This window comes from Prionailurus bengalensis, chromosome C2 (assembly GCF_016509475.1).
Source record: "Prionailurus bengalensis isolate Pbe53 chromosome C2, Fcat_Pben_1.1_paternal_pri, whole genome shotgun sequence".
In the NCBI taxonomy this organism is placed as follows: domain Eukaryota; kingdom Metazoa; phylum Chordata; class Mammalia; order Carnivora; family Felidae; genus Prionailurus; species Prionailurus bengalensis.
Genome location: NC_057350.1, coordinates 82182377 through 82201400, shown reverse-complemented (window position 1 = coordinate 82201400; position 19024 = coordinate 82182377). Strand labels below are relative to the sequence as shown.

At 42.5% G+C, this 19024-nt stretch overlaps 2 protein-coding genes across 8 annotated transcripts in view; both read right to left on the bottom strand.

The window, feature by feature from the left end:
• The window catches only part of IGF2BP2 (insulin like growth factor 2 mRNA binding protein 2), a 156407-nt gene extending 143468 nt beyond the window's left edge, over nt 1-12939 (bottom strand). For 4 of the 7 annotated variants that reach the window (XM_043594670.1, XM_043594669.1, XM_043594673.1 and 1 more), the window contains exons 1-2: nt 12659-12939; nt 11016-11076 (exon numbers count right to left, since the gene is read on the bottom strand). In XM_043594670.1, the coding sequence (XP_043450605.1) occupies nt 11016-11076; nt 12659-12836 (239 nt within the window). In that variant the 5' untranslated portion in view covers nt 12837-12939. The remainder of the gene's footprint in view (nt 1-11015; nt 11077-12658) is intronic. The other 3 variants (XM_043594674.1, XM_043594672.1, XM_043594671.1) reach the window with 2 other exon arrangements.
• Nucleotides 12940-12973: 34 nt separating this feature from the next.
• Nucleotides 12974-15600, bottom strand: LOC122490993 (basic proline-rich protein-like). Its single transcript, XM_043593297.1, has 3 exons — nt 15511-15600; nt 13287-14233; nt 12974-13184 (listed from the first exon to the last, which is right to left on the bottom strand). Exons 1-3 carry the CDS (start codon nt 15598-15600, stop codon nt 12974-12976), a joined length of 1248 nt encoding a protein of 415 aa, XP_043449232.1.
• Nucleotides 15601-19024: the final 3424 nt, after the last annotated feature.

Here is a 19024-nt window from a genome sequence, read left to right as displayed (position 1 = left end):
ACTTTGGCTTGGAAATTTTTAAGGCTGTAGTGTTAACATCTTCACCATAATCATTACATTTGAACTCAAGCCACAAATTTTCAATATCAAAATTGTTGTTTTGAAATCATTATTGAAACAGACATGCACAGCAAACCATTAATACAAAAATCAATGAGCCAAAGAGCTAACTCTTCCTTGGCAAATCTCCTAAGATGTAAAAAGAATTATATTAGAACCAACCACCTGTTCCCAGTCTTTTAGAACCCTTAAAACAAAACGCTGGTTTCACTTACCTACTTCATAAAATTAAATCCCTACCTTCTTTATTTAAAATAAAATGGGGCGTCTGGGTGGCGCAGTCGGTTGGGCGTCCGACTTCAGCCAGGTCATGATCTCGCGGTCCGTGAGTTCGAGCCCCGCGTCGGGCTCTGGGCTGATGGCTCAGAGCCTGGAGCCTGTTTCAGATTCTGTGTCTCCCTCTCTCTCTGCCCCTCCCCCGTTCTTGCTCTGTCTCTCTCTGTCCCAAAAATAAATAAACGTTGAAAAAAAAATTTTAAATAATTGAATAACCAGCACTTTTGTCATCTCAAACTTTTTGTGAATAAAAAAACGAATGTAAGTTTTTAAAAATATTAAGGGGCAAACAAATAAAAAGAATATTCACCAACTAGTATTTCGGTTGAGGAGTATCTCTACTCCTTCAGAGGGAGACTAAATCCTACGTTTCTGAGCTTAAAACTTGGTTTCTAAAGATCCTTGATTTTATCATCTCTAGCAGCAGCACAACTCAGAGTTTTCAAAAGCTTATTTTAAAAATTCAGTGTCCTTTATTCAAAGACATTACTATTAGTATGAAGAGAATGGAGGAAAGAGTACAGTTAGATTTAGGAGAAGGGCCAGATTATTTATGCATCCACAAATTTTTTTTCTATCCTTCAACAGTATTCAAAAAATAAAAAACAACAAAGAAGGTTTCCCTTTATTTTTTTTAATGTTTATTTATTTGAGAGAGAGAGAGAGAGAGAGATACACAGTGTGAACGGGGAAGGGTCAGAGACAGAGGGAGACACAGAATCCAAAGCAGGCTCCAGGCTCTGAGCTGTTAGTGCAGAGCTCGATGTGGGGTTCAAACCCATGAACCATGAGATCACAATCTGAGCCAAAGTTGGACACCCAACCAATTGAGCCACGCAGGCACCCCAAGATGTTTTCCCTTTACAAAGAATAAATACAATTGCACTTTAGTGGGGCGGGAAAGTAGCCCAAACTTTCAACACTGGGAAATTCCTTCCCAAACTTTCAACTCCTCACAAAAAGCCAACATTTGACCCCCACTACCACTGAGGAATGTGTGTGTGGGGTGTGTGTGTGTGTGTGTGTGTCTGTCTGTCTGCCTGCCTCCTGCACTTTCCGGGTAAGCGTATGCCACAGAACCCATACATTCCAACACATTGAGCAAGCGCACACATGCCTTCCTGGCTTCCCCAAACCCAGCCACCTAGGGGGCACTCAGCTGGAGGCAGGCCTACAAACCAAGCACCTTCCAGCCCTGCCCAGCCATCCTCACAGAAATGCAAAGAGGAAGGAGAATGAGAGAGAGAGAGGAAGTGGCCAGTACAGGGCCTCATAGAAAGAAATGCAAAACCTTTTGTGGGGCAAGCCAGCCACATACTCCTAGAGTTTTTAAATGTCAAAGAAAAGAACGAATTGCGTGAGATTTCCAGTCCTGCTGTCACCGCTGGAATCATTTACTGTCTTGTACACACTATCAGTGAGTACCAGTCTTTCCCCATGCTCTGGAATTAGAGAATGAACAAGCTACATGACACTGTTCACTCAGTCACCTGTGTTCCTATGGCTGCCTATCTCCTGTCCTCCTTCCTTTCCTCCCTCCTCCTTTCTTTCTTTCTAACTGAAGAGGTTAAAGGGCATTTTTTTTCAGTGTTAAACTGTCTAATCTTCTATCTCCTACTCTCTCAAAGATGCACATTTTACTCCAAAATCTTATCCACACAATGACAAGGAAAACATTCATTTCTCAAATATGCATTGTTAAAATCACAAAGATCAGGAGGGACTCAAGTAAAAGGTCTCCATATAACACAGTTAGTTACAGCCTGTCCTCACATGAGCTTTTTCAAAGTATCTTCTATTTTGTGAATTGGCTTGAGGTTAACCTGTCCACAGAATCCCCGTTCAATTACATTTTTTTTTTTTTGGTGTGCTTTTTGAAGGCAAAGAGTAAAGAGAAGAGGTAGCAAGTTAATAGAAAGGTCTTCTCTAATAACATTTTAAGCTCTATTAGAGGTTCTTGACTGAGAAAAGTCATTATTTTTATTTTTAATTATAATTAAGTTCGTAAAATTATGTTATCAAAAAATAACATCTATATCTAGATGCACAACTCTTGCATATCTATTTCATTGATAGTATGATTGTAACTTCCACCTTGTTTACCTAAAACAAAGTCACCAATGTACTGTATAGTAGGTTTCAGTATTGTATCAAAAAGAACATATAGATCTTCCTACTCCTTGTGCTTTCACTGTTTCCAGGTGTCAAAAAGGCTTAAAATTTTCTAATGTTAATAAGATGAATCATCTTATGAAAAGCAATTTGTGAGAATCCCCCATTTTCCTTCTCTAAGTCATTTTTATGTACAGATAAAAATGAAAGCATGCCAAACTTTGTGCAACATTCTAGGTCCTAGACAAAAAAGGCTGTATTTTTCAGTATTTAAAAAAATATACTTGAGCCAAAGGCATGAATACAGGCCTCTCCCCACAATGCATACACATTATGGCTTGTTTTTTTTTACACTTCATTTTCAACCACAATGATTTTTTAAAACATCTATCTTTTATAATTACTAATGCCTCTACAGTAAGACTACTTCAGAAAGTGCCCTCCAATTACAACTAACACTTTCAGTTGTTTCTCAATTATATTAAATTAAATATATAGTGGACTTCAGCCTCTTATCTTCCTCAGCATATCTGTTGTATACATGTAGATTTTTTATTCTGCATTGGGAAAAATATACAAAGTTACCCTGTAACCTATGCAAACATTATCACAGCTCCTGCTGGAGGAGTAGTGCTGTTACTACGTTCCAATTAGGAGGCAGGAAAGGTAATAGGGCCACTGCTTCTTTGAAGCAAGCAGGTTTTGTCAGGTGAAAGGAGGGGCTGCTTTTGAGTCAGAAGCTTCACAGCCCTATCTGTAAAAGGGATGAGGTACAGATCTTCCCCGGCTGTGGTGAGGATAAAATAAGATACACATAAGGCCTGGTGTAGCACCTAAGACACGAGCTGCTTTTTATTTATTTTTTTTTCAATATATGAAATTTATTGTCAGATTGGTTTCCATACAACACCTAGTGCTCATCCCAAAAGGTGCCCTCCTCAATACACATCACCCACCCTTCGAGCTGCTTTTTAACTACTAGTTACCTTCCTTCGCCCATTTTCCAAGTCAGAACTGCACAGAACATGCAACACCCTACCCCAGACTATACTAACTTAAAGAAATGGGGGGGGGGGGGTTGAAAATAATCTTTTCACCTATTGTTTTCTTGATCATGCCTTCCTCCCTCCACCACCATATAAATATGATAGCACACAACAGTTAAAGGAAACAAGAGGATAAATACAGGAAAAGTTTACAATTAAGGGGAAATGGACTGTACCTAACATGCTTATTTAGTATATGTTTTTGAGTGATTATGTCATTAATGAGGAACTCTGAAAACCTCATGGATGCTGTCCTACTAATACTCATTCCATCCCCACGGAGAAGCCAAAGGCCAGATTCTGTACAGAAACTGAAGCAGAGAAACACCAAATCTAGGGAAAGATCTGACAGTTACCAGGAAAACAAACCAGAACACAGTCCTGACCTCCAGCAATGGGTTGGTTAAAACCTGGGAAGAACCCACCCAAGCAATTCCCTGAGCTAGACTTTCCTTTTCCACATGGCTTCTAGTCTTAACCAGGGCTACAGCTCACTGCCTAATGCGTGCGGCTCAAGATGTCGAGAGATACATCTTCCCTGGCAGTGTTCTATTTCTTAACACAAGGAATGCAGCCACTGAAAAAAGCAATGTAACAACAACAACAATAAAATCCAACCCCATTTCTGTCTATGGGCAAGCATGGTGATAAAAGGAGGTAATGCTGCTGTTAATGTTTAAATTGACTGTTTCTAATTATTTTTTTCCTAAAAAAAAAAAAATAACAAAGTACAGATCATTCAGAATGATGTAAGAGATTGTTGCAAAGGGTCATTCACAAACAAATCTATTTTCAGTTATTTCCATTACTCTTGAATGGCACCTTTTGAACCATACAACACTTAGATTGACTTTTTTAATTTAAACAAGTGAAGAAAAAAAAGTCTCAGCACTGTGGACTGAGGATCAGAAGACCTGGGTTCTAGCCCTAGCTTTACTATTTAATGGGTATGTGTCCTCAGGCAAATTATTAAATTTCTCTGAAACTAAGTTTCCTCATCTGAAAAAGGGGATGATATTAATTGTCCCATCTTCTTCCCATAATTATTTGGAATAAATGAAATAATGTGAAAAGGCTGGGACATCATCAGTATTAGATGAATATAAGATGCAGGCACATAAAAAATATGTGTATCTCTCTGCGATAACAATAGCATTATTCACATATCAATGCATGGAATCATGAAACCACCTTTCTGAGCACATTTGAAACAAAAATTAAAAATCCAAGCTTCCCCCTAAGGCACACATTAATTACATGATAATGAGAAAAACTGAAAATACCATTCTCACTGCAATGGTCCCATACATATTTTCCTGGTCATTAGGTAACAACATTTCTTATGATATAGGTAAATATCAGAAAGTCTAAAATATGCATCAGAACTCTTTTCATTTATTGGACTTATTAAAACACCTCTTTAATGAAATGTTCTTAGAAACAATTCTAACTAATGTTCACATCTTCAGAATAAAATATAGAACAGATAAATAGTAAGGAAATCCAGGAATAAATGAACAAAATGTATCTCAAAAATGCAAGCTTATTATGCAGTGAGAAATAGAGGCTTGGGAAGGAGACATGTATCTATTAAATGATGGGTTAGCTGGGTTAGCTTTTAGATTTGACTGCCTGCTATGAGTGCAAAAGCATCCATTTTCTCTGGTCTACTTAATCTTTACCTCCATATGCCACCAAACTTTACACCAAATTAAAGAAATAATTACTATATTCTCCCTCATCTTTAGAAGTCAAAGCACAACAGAATCTGAATTTTTCTATAAAAGAAAATAATTTTTCTTCACTATTTTATGGGAAGACCAAAGTACATGATCAAAACAGGAAAAGAAAAACCTTAAAAATAATGCTTTGAGCACTCTGCAATTTTGCTGCCCAAAATAGAACCCATAGAGTCCATGCCACCAAATGAAAATTATAACTTTGTAAGCATGAAGTTAAATTATAAAGTAAAAGATTTTTAAAAATATTTTAATGATGATAACTGGGAGGAAGCACTGTTATCTTTACTAGTAGGTGTTTGTTGTTTATTTGCTATTATGTTTTTCTTCAGTGATAGTGTTTTGAATGACTACCCAAAGTAATTGGACTTGAATTTCAGTGTAAAAAGGATAAACTTTGGCTAATAAACTATTTGGGCATGTTTTGTTCAACAGAACTATCCCATCCTTCAAATTAAGAAGTCAATCATAACTTTTGAGACATGATGCTTTTGACTAAAAGTTTTAGGAAACTGGTTTAAAAAACCGGCTCAGCCAAGTCACACTACTCTGTTCTTCAACGCAGAAAAGAACAATGAAGACACGTTGGTGGCATTTAAGTGGAATTTTTAAAAATGTATTTTGAAACTTATAGTTCAACTTTTTTAAGTCTCCAAAGAAACCAGTCTAATACTATGCTTCTAATGAAATTGATTCCGTCAGAGTACTTGTTATGTAAAATAATCTACTGTCTTCCACAGTATAGAATTCCTAAGTGAAAATGCATATTCAAATCTTTAATTTTCTAGCATTTATAAAAATGGCTTATAGATCATCAGAGCCTTCACAGAGTCACTGAGCTAACTAACTCTACTAGTGAGAAGGGATATCCAAGCAAAAGAAAGGAAGAATAGATTGTCCATTGGATGGTCCTCCCAGCAGCAAGCTCACTGAAGAAGCCACACAGGTACCTGAGCCCTGGCTTCCACAAGGTTAAGCACCTATAAGAGTCATGCATCACTCAAAGCAAATACTGATTCCCTTTGTCACAAAGTTCAAACACCTAGCAATTTTCATTTGCCCTGTCAAGACTGAAATCCAGAGCAATCGTTGCTCAGTTAAAGATTTCCTTCTCTTCCCTCCTGATACCATCTGTCTGAAACTACTGTCCCCCACAAAGCACACACGCACACAGACACCCATGTGCACACACCCCACTGAATCACAGAGATGACACACTTAGCTCAAATAATATCCTCTCACAACTGACCAATTGCTCATCTACTTTTGAGAATTCCATTAGAAGACTTGGAAGAGTGATTCAGCGATAGACAGCAAATATTTAGAAAGCTGAGAAGTATCAAATATGTGTAAATAGTTCCTGTAGAAATCTGAGTTTCATAGTTTTGACTTTTAATAAATGTGCCCAAGTTCCTATCCTTTTATGCACATTTCAACATCATTTACATACCCCCCCCACTTGAAAAACTGGATCAACCTCCATAAAATAAAAACATTTACTCAAAATAGTGAAATGTTGATTTTGATATGCAATTAGTTCCAAACTGCCTAATGTCCTTTATAAAAACTCTTCTTAAAGAAAATACATTATATCATTACGTATAAAAGGTGCTACACAAATATTACTAATCTTCTCTCATCTTTATGTAATCTCAGGTTAAAATAATAAAAAATAAACCTTTGAGACCATCCCTTACTGGTCATCTTATACCCAGCCATAATTACAAGGAAATATTATTTTAAAAAACACAATTTGACAAATGCATCACATATCACCAAATCACCTTTTAGAATTAATGTTTATGTAGCCATTTAAAACTTTCATAAATTGCTACAATACAAATTTAAAATGGAGATGAATTTGACAAATTGGAAAATCAAGCAGTACATAAAAACTATTTTGATTTGTAGATTTCAGTGGCTTCTAATATTTAACTAAATAAGGTAAAAACATCAAATGACCAGTTTTTTAATATTTGTAAGCTTGAATTTTAAACCTACACTACCACCTGAATTATCAACTGTTTTTTTTTATTGCTTCTATTTTAATTCTAATACTTATCTCTTAAAGGTTACAAAAATGTGTAATTGTTTATGGCATAGCCTAGAACCATATGAAAAAACTATTAGCCTTTTTTAAAATGGGAAATGTAATGTCCAACTCAAAGCCAAATTAAAGTTATCTTACAGTTTGACATGTATTTTATATTAATATACATTATATCCACACATGGAATCTATTTAATTAAATTCAGGCATCAATTTTTAATTCAACAAATTCTTTAAATAGAAGCCTACCATATAATTTTAACCTAAAAAAATCTTTTCAAAATTAAAAATTGATGCAGCAAAAGCCTTTGTTGCAGGAAGGGCTTGAGGTTGGATGGGTTTTTTTTGTTTTTGTTTTTGTTTTTTTTCTTTTTGGTATTTAATTCAACTATACACAATGTAGTACATACAAGCAAAATACAATTGAGATACTGTTTTCTTTAACATTCCTATAGGAGACTGAATTCATTTGCATTGAAGACAACACAATTACTGATTTTTACCTCATGAAAGACAAATTCATAGCTTTTTCCTACACTATCTCATAGTATTCACACCATCTCAGTGAAAGCATGTCTATACCACTTGGTTACTTCCTAGCAGTGGGCAGAAATCACATTTTTGAAAGTTTTGTTTCTCACAGAATCATTCAACTTTAGTTACAAAGCACATTCAGGTTAGCGTATGTTCTAGCTCCAAACAATATATGTGATGTGGTGCACGTGTGTGTGTGTGTGTGTGTGTATGCGTGTGCAAGTGTGTAGGTACATATACAGATATGTACATATATATTTTTTTCCAACTAAAAACTCAACAAGAAAAATGAAATTTCTGTCAAGGCATTTTCCACAACTTTTAACAGATTTTTAAAGCAATTTCCAGTTTCTTCCTCTTTAAGCAATCTTTGATTCATATACACTACCAAGAAATATGAATAGAGAAAAAAGATCCAAAGATTTTTATTCAGCAGAGCCTGAAACCAACTTAGAAAGTAAAAAATAGGTGGTGTGTCTATGATTTACATTACAATAATTTGCATCTAATAAGAATGAAACACATGTGCCAAAAAGAAAAAAAAAACAAGAGTTTTCTACTTCTGATGACCCTGAGAATATAATGGTTACATAGTCTGTCTACTATAATAGCACATATAAAATGATGCTAGAATGACATTTAACAAAAGACCCAATTGGTAAGCAAATGGCATGCCAATAATTTCATAACTTAAGATAAAAACATCTCCTCCCAAATTATCATTAGCTTTAAAAAGTCTATTTGGAATGTAAATATTAAAACTCATTCCTGAGAGCAGAAAGAAATCAGAACAATATAAAGAAAATGAGCACTCAGTTGTTGAATGATTTTTAAGTAAGCAAGCAATGAGGATGAATTGTTTTCTTCACATTTTCACTTCAACTAACACAAAAACCACATATAGAACTGACTTAACGCTGACAAATTTGCTTCTAACTTGTTAAATTTCATGGAAATGCAACAAAGGAACACCAAAATAGTCACCATATAACATAAAAGCTTTGGTTTCAAATGTCACAGTACCCTGCTTTTTGAAAGCCAGCACCGTGGTAGTGCCCTGTACATGAGAACATACAGCTGCTTCATCCCAGGGGTCTGAGCTCAGTACACAACACCAGTCCTTAGACATCTTTCCCTTAGCCTGCAGAACAAGTAACTAATTCCTGCATTTTAAACCAATAAAGTAAAGGGGGGAAAAAAAAGAGTAAAGCCATCCAATCAGAAATGATGCAACCCTCTAAAACAGCAGCTTATGCATACATTTGGTATGTCAGACGTCTTCAGTGTAGTGAATCATACACAGCGCATTTTAATCTACCTCCTAGGTATTTTATATTGCCCACATGTTCAAAGAAATCTTGTACTAATAAAGCTGTTTAAGTCCTAGTTTGTTCTTTATTTAATTAATACTAAAAATTGGGGACATGCTTTTAATTCTGAACTCTTACATAAACACAACAAAATTAGTTAAATGACACTCTGGCTAACAGCAAATAACTCCTGCATTTTGAAAGAAAAAGTTTAGAAGAAGTATACTTGTGAGAAGTCTTAGGAGATGTTAGTAACTTTAAATTAGTATTTTACTTACATTGCAACATGAGATAATGCACTTCATAACATGAAATGAGACACCAACTCACCAAAGTTAAAATTCTAGTGATTTTTTTTATTAATTATAACCCAAAAAAGGACTCAGAACAGCTATACAGCCAATAGAATTAGGCATTTATAGAATAATAGCCCTTCAAATGTTTTAGGTGGTTCTTTCAAACCTTGTTCAATATTTTCATCAAATTTTCAAGTGTTGTAAAAGATGAGTGATTTAAATTTCTTAATAAATACTTAATACATCAGAAAGCTTCAATTTGGATTTCTCAGGTAAAAAAAAAAAAAGTACACACGCATATATATAGAAGTATACAAATTTAGAATACTTAACTGAAAAACCAATCAGCTACACATTACATCTGTTCCTAGAGAGAAAAACTAGCTTTATATTTCATTTGAAACTGCAAATCATAACTTTTGCCTTTTTTTAAAGGCATAAGCTTTCTGATACGCCACAATCATTTGCAAAGAAGATATTCTGTTGCTTAGTTAAAATAAAAGTATCTGAAAATGAGCCCACAGTTTTTTAAAACCTCTTCAACAAAACATCTAAGTATTTATAAAATTATTATGGTTTGTTTTAGAATCTATTCAATCCTGGCAAAAATCAAGTAAGTGGTTGCACTATTGAGTATCAGAAAATGTAAAGGTGGCAAATCAAAGACTTAAGAGTTTTCAGTCCAGCTACTTAATGACTAATGGTGAAGAAATGTATGTGAACGGGATATAAACTAAGTTACAACACATGGGAGCAGGAAAAAAAAATCTAGAATGAGTAATAAAGGGGCCCAATTTAAAGTCCACAATAAGCTTTAAACAAAGATGTTCTCCCTCATTCTCTCCTCACAGAGATATTTCTCTTGCAGGCAAATCACTGTGGAGAAATCCAACTTCCACAAAATTCTTTACTCCTTCATTAACAACAGTGCCCTTAAATGTAGCTACAGAACTCATAGAGATACTTGTTTAGCTTCAAACATATCTTAAAAGCAACAACAACAACAACAACAACAACAAAACGCTCAGAAGCAATATTCAGTAGTCTCAGGGTCTAAAAAAAGTCTGGCTTTTTAACTGCCACCCATTCCAAACAACCCACTTCTTTACAATGCTATGCAAAATACTGACCTCTTACTGAATTATTTTATTATTCAACATTAAGCTATCTAAAAAAGAAAACTAATTAATCGCGAAGTTTAGCTAAGCAATTTAGTTGACAAAGTAAATATTTACTCTTAACATCTCACAGGAAGTCTTGACAAGCATTTGCAGCCACTGTGCTGGGGGTAGGGGTGGGAGTGAGGGGTGGGAGGCAAGTTTTGATAAACAAGTTTAACGGTCCCAGCGAATTTCACACAGCTAGAGTTCGCCACCCCCCACCCCCCAATAAGGCACCAGATATTTTCCAAGTACAGTAAACACCTTATATAATGAAAGTAAAAAATCTAACTTTCTAAACTACGTTATCTCCACCAACAAAACAAACAAAAGCAGTTTTTTAACTATAAAAGCACATTTTAAAAAAACTGAGTGTACTGTGGTATTTATACGTTAAGCCCTATCACAAAATAACTAAGCAAAATATATTTACCTGAGCTTTTTAGAGACTGAGTAATCAACTTCCATGATTTTCCCATGCAATTCCACTTTACCTTTAAAACAGAAATTAAAGCACTCAGAACCTTCCTTAGATCAAACCGGCGGGGGTCTAGGAGGGGCACGCACAGAACTCCACGCTCGGGCTCCGCCTTCGGGCGCCCTCAAGGGGTCTCCTACCGGGCTCGAGCTGGGCAAACTTGGTTGCCAGTGGGAAGCAAGGTGGGCGCCCCGGGTCTCGGGACGAGGTGGGAAGGGCGCGAGCCCGGATCCGACCCCAGGTATAGCTGTGGGTGGCATTACCGGAAAAACAAATTTAATAAAGAGCGGCGCCAATTTGAAAGGATGAGCTCATTTGAAACTCAAGCTGCAGGGCTGGCGCGGCCCCGCTCCTCTCCCGGCCCCCACCTCTCCATTCCGCTAACCCGGGCCCCGAGGGCTCCGCTGCGCTCCCCTCCCTGACTTCTCCACCCGGTGGCCCGGAGAAGACGCACCGAAGCCCCCCACCCACCTCCCCCCACCCCGGGGCCGCAGCTGCGAGAGCCCAGTCCCGGCCGGCTCCAGGGTGTCACCTTGGCCTCGCCGCCGCCCCGCCCCCACCCCGCGCACCCGTGGGGAAGGGTCTTCCGCCGGGCCGGGGCTCGGGGGGCACAGGCTCCCGGCCTTGGGGCGAGCGCGGCTCCGAGCGGTGCGTGTGCGAGAGGGAGAGTTGGTGAGTGCGCGCGCGCGCGAGTGTGTGTGTGTCGCTCTCCGTCTCCCGTCTGGGCTCCAGCGCTCTCGCGGGCCCCCCGGTCGCCTCTTTCCCGGTTCTCAGCCCGGGCCCCCACCGAGTTGAGACAGGGCACCTCGTAAAAAGGTGCTTCTGGCCGAGCGGGAGGCGGGGGGACAGGCGGCGGAAAGCCCCCAGCCCCGAGTTCTTCTCAATAAAATCGGACAAAAAATTCAGAGAAAAATAGGAGCGCTTGAGAGACGAGCGAGAGGGGACTAAGGTTCGGGAGAGGACCGAGAGAGATGTGCCGTCGTGCAGGGATTGGGGTTGGGGGAGTCCCGAAACCTTGGAGGGGATCATCAGGGTGGCGCCGAGGGGGTGCCGAAAGTGGGGGACCGCGAGGCGATGTGGGGAGGGGGCTCCAAAGGAGAGTGCGGCTCAGGGGCGCCAGAGGGCGAGAGGTCCCGGGCACGAGGCAAGGATAGGGGTAAGGTCCGGTCAAGAGAGAAAGAGATGCAGGATTGGAAGGGGGTCCCTGACAAAGGGGGTGACGCGAAGGTCAGGGAAGAGAGGGAACGGGGGTTCTCTGAGGATGGGGGTGGGGAAACTCTGGAGAGCAGCCCGGGAGCTTAGGGAAGGAGGGGTGCCCCCAGAGAGCGAGCGAGCCCCAGGCACCCTCGGAGCGGCACGGGGGTCGCCCCAGGGCTGCGGCTGGGAGGGCAAGGGGGGAATCCGGAGCGGTGGGGGGAGGGGAGCGGGCCGTCCCGGGAGCGGGCCGGCGGCGAGAGTTGAGGGTCTGGTGCGTGGAAGTGAGTGTGCGGGCGCGGGAGCCCCCGCCGGGCGCCGCCCGCCGGGCTCGGCCTCCCTCCGGGCGCCGTCCCGGCCTGAGCTGGGCGAGGCGGGGGGAGGGGGCAGCGGCGACTGCTCACCCGAGAGGGTCTCGATGGCGCGGATGGCCCAGTTCTGGTCGGGGTAGTCCACGAAGGCGTAGCCGGACTTGAGCAGGACCTGTCCCGCCAGGGGCAGCTTCCTGTCCCCGAAGAGCTGCCGGAGGTCGTCGGCGGTGACGGCGGGGCTCAGGTTCCCGATGTAAAGCTTGTTCATCATCCGTCTCTTCCCCGAGAGCCCGCGGCTCCCCCGGCCCGGTACCCGGCGCTCCTCGCCTCCTCCGCTGCCCTCGTCTCTCCTCCTCCTCCTCCGCCCCCCCTCCCCGCCCTCCGCCCGCCCGCCACCCACCCCCACCCTCAGCCTGGCTCCCCCCACCGCGGCCGGCCCGGCCCGCCCGGGGGCAGAGGCGGAGGCGGGGACTCGGCGCGGCTGCCTCCTCGGGGCAGAGTCCCGGGCCGGGCGGCGGCGCGCGGACAAAGCGCTCTCTCTGCCTCCCTCTCTCTCCCTCTCAAGGCGGTGGCGGGAGGAGGAGCAGCGGCGGGCGGCGGCAGCGCACCCCGCGTGTGTCTGTGTGAGAGTTTGTACGGGCGTGTGCGCAGCCGAGAGTGAGCGAGCGAGCGCCCCCTCCCCGCCCCGCGCAGCCGAGCCCCTCGCCCCCCGCGCGGCTACCCTGGCTTCTGCCGCCCGCCGGGCGGGCGGAAGCGGGTCGCGGCCCGGGGCTGGGGCTCCCGGGCGCCAGAAGCCGGGGCGGGCGCGGCGCGGAGGCCAGGCGTGCGGCGGGGCGGGGAAGGCGCGCCCCGGCCGCGGGTGGGAGTGCACGAGGGGGCGCGGGGGAGCGGCCGCCCGCTGCAGGCGTGGGAGGGCGAGGGGCCGTGAGAGAGCGTGGAGAGGGGTGTGCGCAAGGTGGACCGGATGTGAGAGTGCGGCTGCCAGGGCCCGCGGGAAGGTGTGTCTCGGAGGTGAGAGGCGAGGGCAGGCTGGGAGACAACAACTTTCGCGGCGAGTTGGCCGCGTCTGGCGCCCTGCGCGGTCCCGGGCGGAGCGCTCGCTCGGAGACCCGCTCCTCGCCCGGCTCTCCGGGGCGACCGGGCGGCGCGTGTGGTCGAGGGATCGCGGACGGGGGTCGGGACGCCTGGGGCCCGGGACTGTGCACCCTTGGAGAAGTTGCTGCCAGCCCTGGGCCTCAGTTTCCCGGCCCGTTGGGGGAGACGGAAGGCCAGAGCGTAGTCACGTCCCCTCCGCCCGCACCCCGTGCGCCCGGAACCCCGCGGCGGGCGGCAGCCTGACGTTGGCAGCTGCTCTCTATTCTGGGAAGTGCCGAGGGCTTCCCGAACGGCCGCTGCGAAACCAGGTGGCGGGTGGGGAGGCCAGCGGGGAGGGGGTAGGGGCTGCGGCCAGGAGGACGGACGCTTGCTGCTGGATTTCGAGGCCGGGTTCGGTCCCAGAGCAGGGGTGGTGGGAGGCGAGGGTGGCTGGAAGCGGAGGCGCTTGGGCTGTGTAGGAGTTCCCCAACCGCTGGGAAGGGCCCGAAGAGGAAAGAGGTCCTTCCAAGCGGAGGAAACAACGTGACCGACGGAAGAGGCAGGGTTGCGTTGATAGCAGCCCGAGCCGAGGGGCTAGGGAAAGAGCCAGAAGGGCTGGAGGCGGTTGGGAGTTCCTGGGCCCGGCTGGAAGTCTGGTGGTTAGAGCCTAGTCCCAGCCAGGAAATAAAATTCTGCAGGGAAGAAGAAAATTGGCAGGATTCAGTAGTGAAGAAAGGGCAGAAGATGATTCCAAGATCTGGACTTGTGGGGGCTTTAGTGGGGGTGATGGCTTGACGAGAGAAATAAGAGTTCTTGGGGACGTGGGGGGGGGGGTCTCTTGGTGAAAATGGAACAGCTTCAGATCTCTTGGCTGGGTTGTGATGTACTGTCTTTCCTAAGCTTTTCTATTAACCAAGGGGTAGGAGAGAGCACGACTTGTTTGTTTGTGTTGTTTGTTTGTTTGTCTTTTTAAAAGCATGTTTCCAGGCCCCTTTCTTTGAAGACTGACTGTGAGCCTGGAGTTTGTATTTTCCTTAAGTACTCCCAGGTAATTCTTGTTTGGGACGTCCTGGCAGGTGGAAGGCCTATAGGCTTAGAACTCAGACCTTCCTCCTTTCTGCCCCCAGCTGTGTGGCTTAGAACGTTCCAGCATCTGTGAGCCTAAGTTTCTTCATCAGTAGGAAGGAAGGAAGAAAGAAAGAAAAGAGAAGAAAACAACCAAATCTTGAAGGGCTGTTTTGAAGTCCATATGAAAGATAATTGAGTAGGGTGTTGAGACAGTGGCAACACATTTAATGCTTTTCTTAGGAGCTGATGAGCTTTAAAATATTTTCTTTTGGAGAGGGAGATCTCCTTAAATAATTCGTTGTCCAGAGGAGAAAGAATGGATACATTTTTACCTAGATATTGCAGTTATTTGAATTCTGGCTTTGCTCTCAAATATTCTCAAATTTCCTCTCTCTAAAAAAGGATTGGATTTTACTGCTCCTGGAGTGGGATAAACTGAGTGTAGATGCTTTCCTACCAAAATGTACTGGAGAATCATAAATGAAAACTGTGTGTATATAAACCTATGCAGACCAAGAGGTAATGATCTTCAGATTATTTACACAGATGCCCCAATTGGTATTTATTTCCAATAATTCAAATTTGCATCTTCTAAGAGAAATGAGAGTGGCAGGGGTACTTAATCTTGCTCTTCTCTGAAAGGTTAGTAAAGCTTTTTTGTTGTGTAATATTTTCAGGCATATTAATTCCTTGGTCCTACTGCAAAACCACAAACATTTTAGCATGGATTCTGTAGCGGGCAGCAAGGATCTAAAGATTCTTAGCCAAGGTGGCTTCTGGTGAACTCTCTTAGCATGTTTCACCTGGTCACTTTGGAAATTGTTTCTGAGAAGTAACTGTTCACTGCTGTACTTCGTGTCTTCTGTCATGCCAGCATTTTGTAAGGAGGACATGTTTCCACCATCCCTCTGATTTGTAGCACCCACAGTTTCATATCCTAGAATGTAGATTTGCTCTTTCACATGGTAGAGAACAGGACAGCCTCCACTTGGAAAACCAGAAATCCAGAAGTCATTGCCCCTGCCTGACAAAACTTTATTTTCTCCTGAGTTCCCCTAACTTATCCCTTCCTAGAGAGTTGAAATGGAGATGAATCTAGACTGAACTTAAGCCTAATAAGCCAAGATTTTTATGAATGTTTAACTGAGGTCAAAAATTTGGAGACATTTTTTATATTAGGCATATTACTTTTAGGCATGTTAACCTTTTCCTCAAGAATGTTGAAGGCAGTACAGATCCTCGTGATTTTTCAGTGATTCCTTTGGGCAAGCTTGCAGTGGGGTAGCTGGGACAAGATTTCCTAATGTCACTCTGCAGGTAGGAGAACTGAGGTCCAGAAAAGTAAAATTTCTTCCTGGTCATACAGAGAGATTGAAACAGGACTGGAAAGCATATTTTAGCTAAACAGAGTCTGTGAAGTGTTAAGTCTTCATTTTGGACTTGTTTTAAGTTTTTTTTTTTTTTTTTTTTAATTTTTTTTTTCAACGTTTATTTATTTTTGGGATAGAGAGAGACAGAGCATGAACGGGGAGGGGCAGAGACAGAGGGAGACACAGAATCGGAAACAGGCTCCAGGCTCTGAGCCATCAGCCCAGAGCCTGACGCAGGGCTCGAACTCACAGAGCGCGAGATCGTGACCTGGCTGAAGTCGGACGCTTAACCGACTGCGCCACCCAGGCGCCCCTTTTTTTTAATGATCTCTTCACCCAACATGGAGCTCGAACTCACAACCCCGAGATCAGGAGTCACATGTTCCACCTGCTGAGCCAGCCAGGCACCCCTTGGACTTTCATGACCAAAATATTTCTGTCTATGGACAGAGCACCTTCTGATAGCATCACTGTGGTCACCTTAACCTTCTGAATCTACAAAAACACACCAGAAATGTTTTTGCTCAACTAATGATGGTGGTCTGAATGACCAATGGTGCTAGGTAATGCACGGAGTTGGGTGGGAAAATGAAGCCTGCTTGCCAGAAGGCTGGGGGGAAAGCAATATTTGGAGCCAATTCAGTATTTCGTGGCGTCAGCACCTGCTTGCTCATTGGGAATGATGTAGTGGTAGGGTAAGGTCTTTTAGCAGCTTTTCTTGAATTAGTAGAAGAAAAATTGTTTGACCTTATTTGAGTTAATTCACCTCTCTGAGTTTCAGATTCCTCATTTGTAAAATAGTCTAACCTACTACTTCAACATAAACTCCGGCTTCTCTGTATTTTTCATATTTTTTTTCAAATACTGGGCTGTCTCAGCTCTACTTCTTTGCACATCTCCTTTCTCTGGAATGTTTGTTCCCCTGGTAGACTGCCTCCTCCTTTGACTTGACCCCAGAATACACACAGCACTTCATACAGATAAGAAATATCTTGTCTAGTGGTGATCGTTGCATGACGTTGTGAATATACTAAAAGCCATTGAAGTGTGTGTTTTAAATGTGAATTTTTGGTATGTGAATTGTCAATTTTTAAAAATTATATGAGGAAAAAGAAGTCTTCTATATGGTGAATTTCTAGAGAAATGAAATTTTGTTGTTTTTTTTTTTTTTTCATCCTTTGGCCAGTATCAAACCTTGCACATAATAGAAGTTCAGGTAATATTTATTGTATAAGCAATTTGCTTATACATCCTTCGAGATTTGCTCAAAGGATTAAATGAAGGCATATGAGATTGTACCTATCTTGTGCAATGCTTGCCATGTAGTGGGAGGAAATGTTCACTTTTCTCCCCTCATTGAATCCATTCATTTATTCATGCCATTACATACTGTTAGGCACTGAGGATACAGAAATGGATAAACATTGTACTATCAAAGCATTTAGGATCAGTGGGGGGTGGGGGGAAAGGGACAGAGGCAGATATATAAACACTTTATAGAATGGCATTAGAGATGCCATAAAAGACTTTGAGCATAGAGGAAAGATCATCTCATTCAGTCTAGGGTCAGGGAGGGGATCGTCATGGAAGAACTGATATCAGAAATGGGTTTTGAAAGATAAGCAGGGATTTGCTAGGACAGGAGAAGGAGTCTGCATGCTAGGCAGAAGGAATAACAAATGCAAAAGCATTAGAGACATAATAAAGCATCTGCTCCACACCTAAAATCAGATTCAAATGTTGACTCAGAAACAACTTTGAGAAAAAGAGAACAGAAAATAATGCCTCCCACCAAAACAACAACAACAAAAACAGTTTCCAGAATTAAAGACCTAGTTCTTCAGATTGAAAGGGTTTAGTGAAAGCACAGCAAAAAGATCAGAGCCGGTCACCTGGCTGGCTCAGTTGGAAGAGCATGCAACTGTTGATCTTGGGGTCCTGAGTTTGACCCCACCCTGGGCATAGAGTTTACTTGGGAAAAAAAGACATTCAAGGATTCAGATATATCCTCATTTGGGGGGAAGCTACCAGAGAATAAGTGCCAGCCAAACCATGGAAGAAGAAGATACGAGATTTGGGAAATCTGGAATCCAACCCAGGAGATGATGAATAGAAGATCCAGAATGCCACCAATGCAGTTTTCCAAAGAGCAACCAACACAGATTGGAACAAGAGGATAGGTGGCTAAGTAAGAGAGGACCTCAAGGAACGAAAAGATGGAACTTCTGTATGAACACATAGTAATTGTTTCTAATAGGATACCAAGCATGTTGGAGCATTTGGGGAAAAAATCATAGGTATATGGAAAACTAGGCAGATGGAAAAGGAAATCATTAACTCTAGGAAAAACACATAGTCATAGAAGAAAGGAGCAATGGTCATAGGCTCAACAGTGAAAATATTTGTATAGTCATAATGTAAACACTGGTATATTATCCAAACTGCATAAAGAGAACCTACAAATTAGAAAAAGACAACTGTTAGAAAAATGGGAAAAAACATGAATTAACTAATTCACAGAAAATGAAACAAATGGACAATAAGCTCAACTCGAGAAATTGAGGAAATTAAAACTATTCACAAACATTAACTTGGCAAAAATTATGAAATTCTGAATACAGGGATTGGTGAAGATGTACAGCATCAGAAACTTCCATCCACTGCTAGTAAGAGTGTACGTTGGTATAATTCCTCTGAAGAACAGTTTGTCAATATCTAGTAGGACTGAAGACCTAGGCCCATAGCACTCCCTGGCAATCTCCCATTCTCCTAGATCGCCTTTACGTATCTCACCTCTCTCCACATCCTCTACCCTCCAATTGCTCTTCATCCACCCTAGGTCTCAACTGATAACCTTGCTCTCTGTTTCATCAAGAAAATAGAAGCAATGAAAACGCTTCAACAAATTTATCAGCCCACATACCTGCATCTGTGCCCGTAGACACTG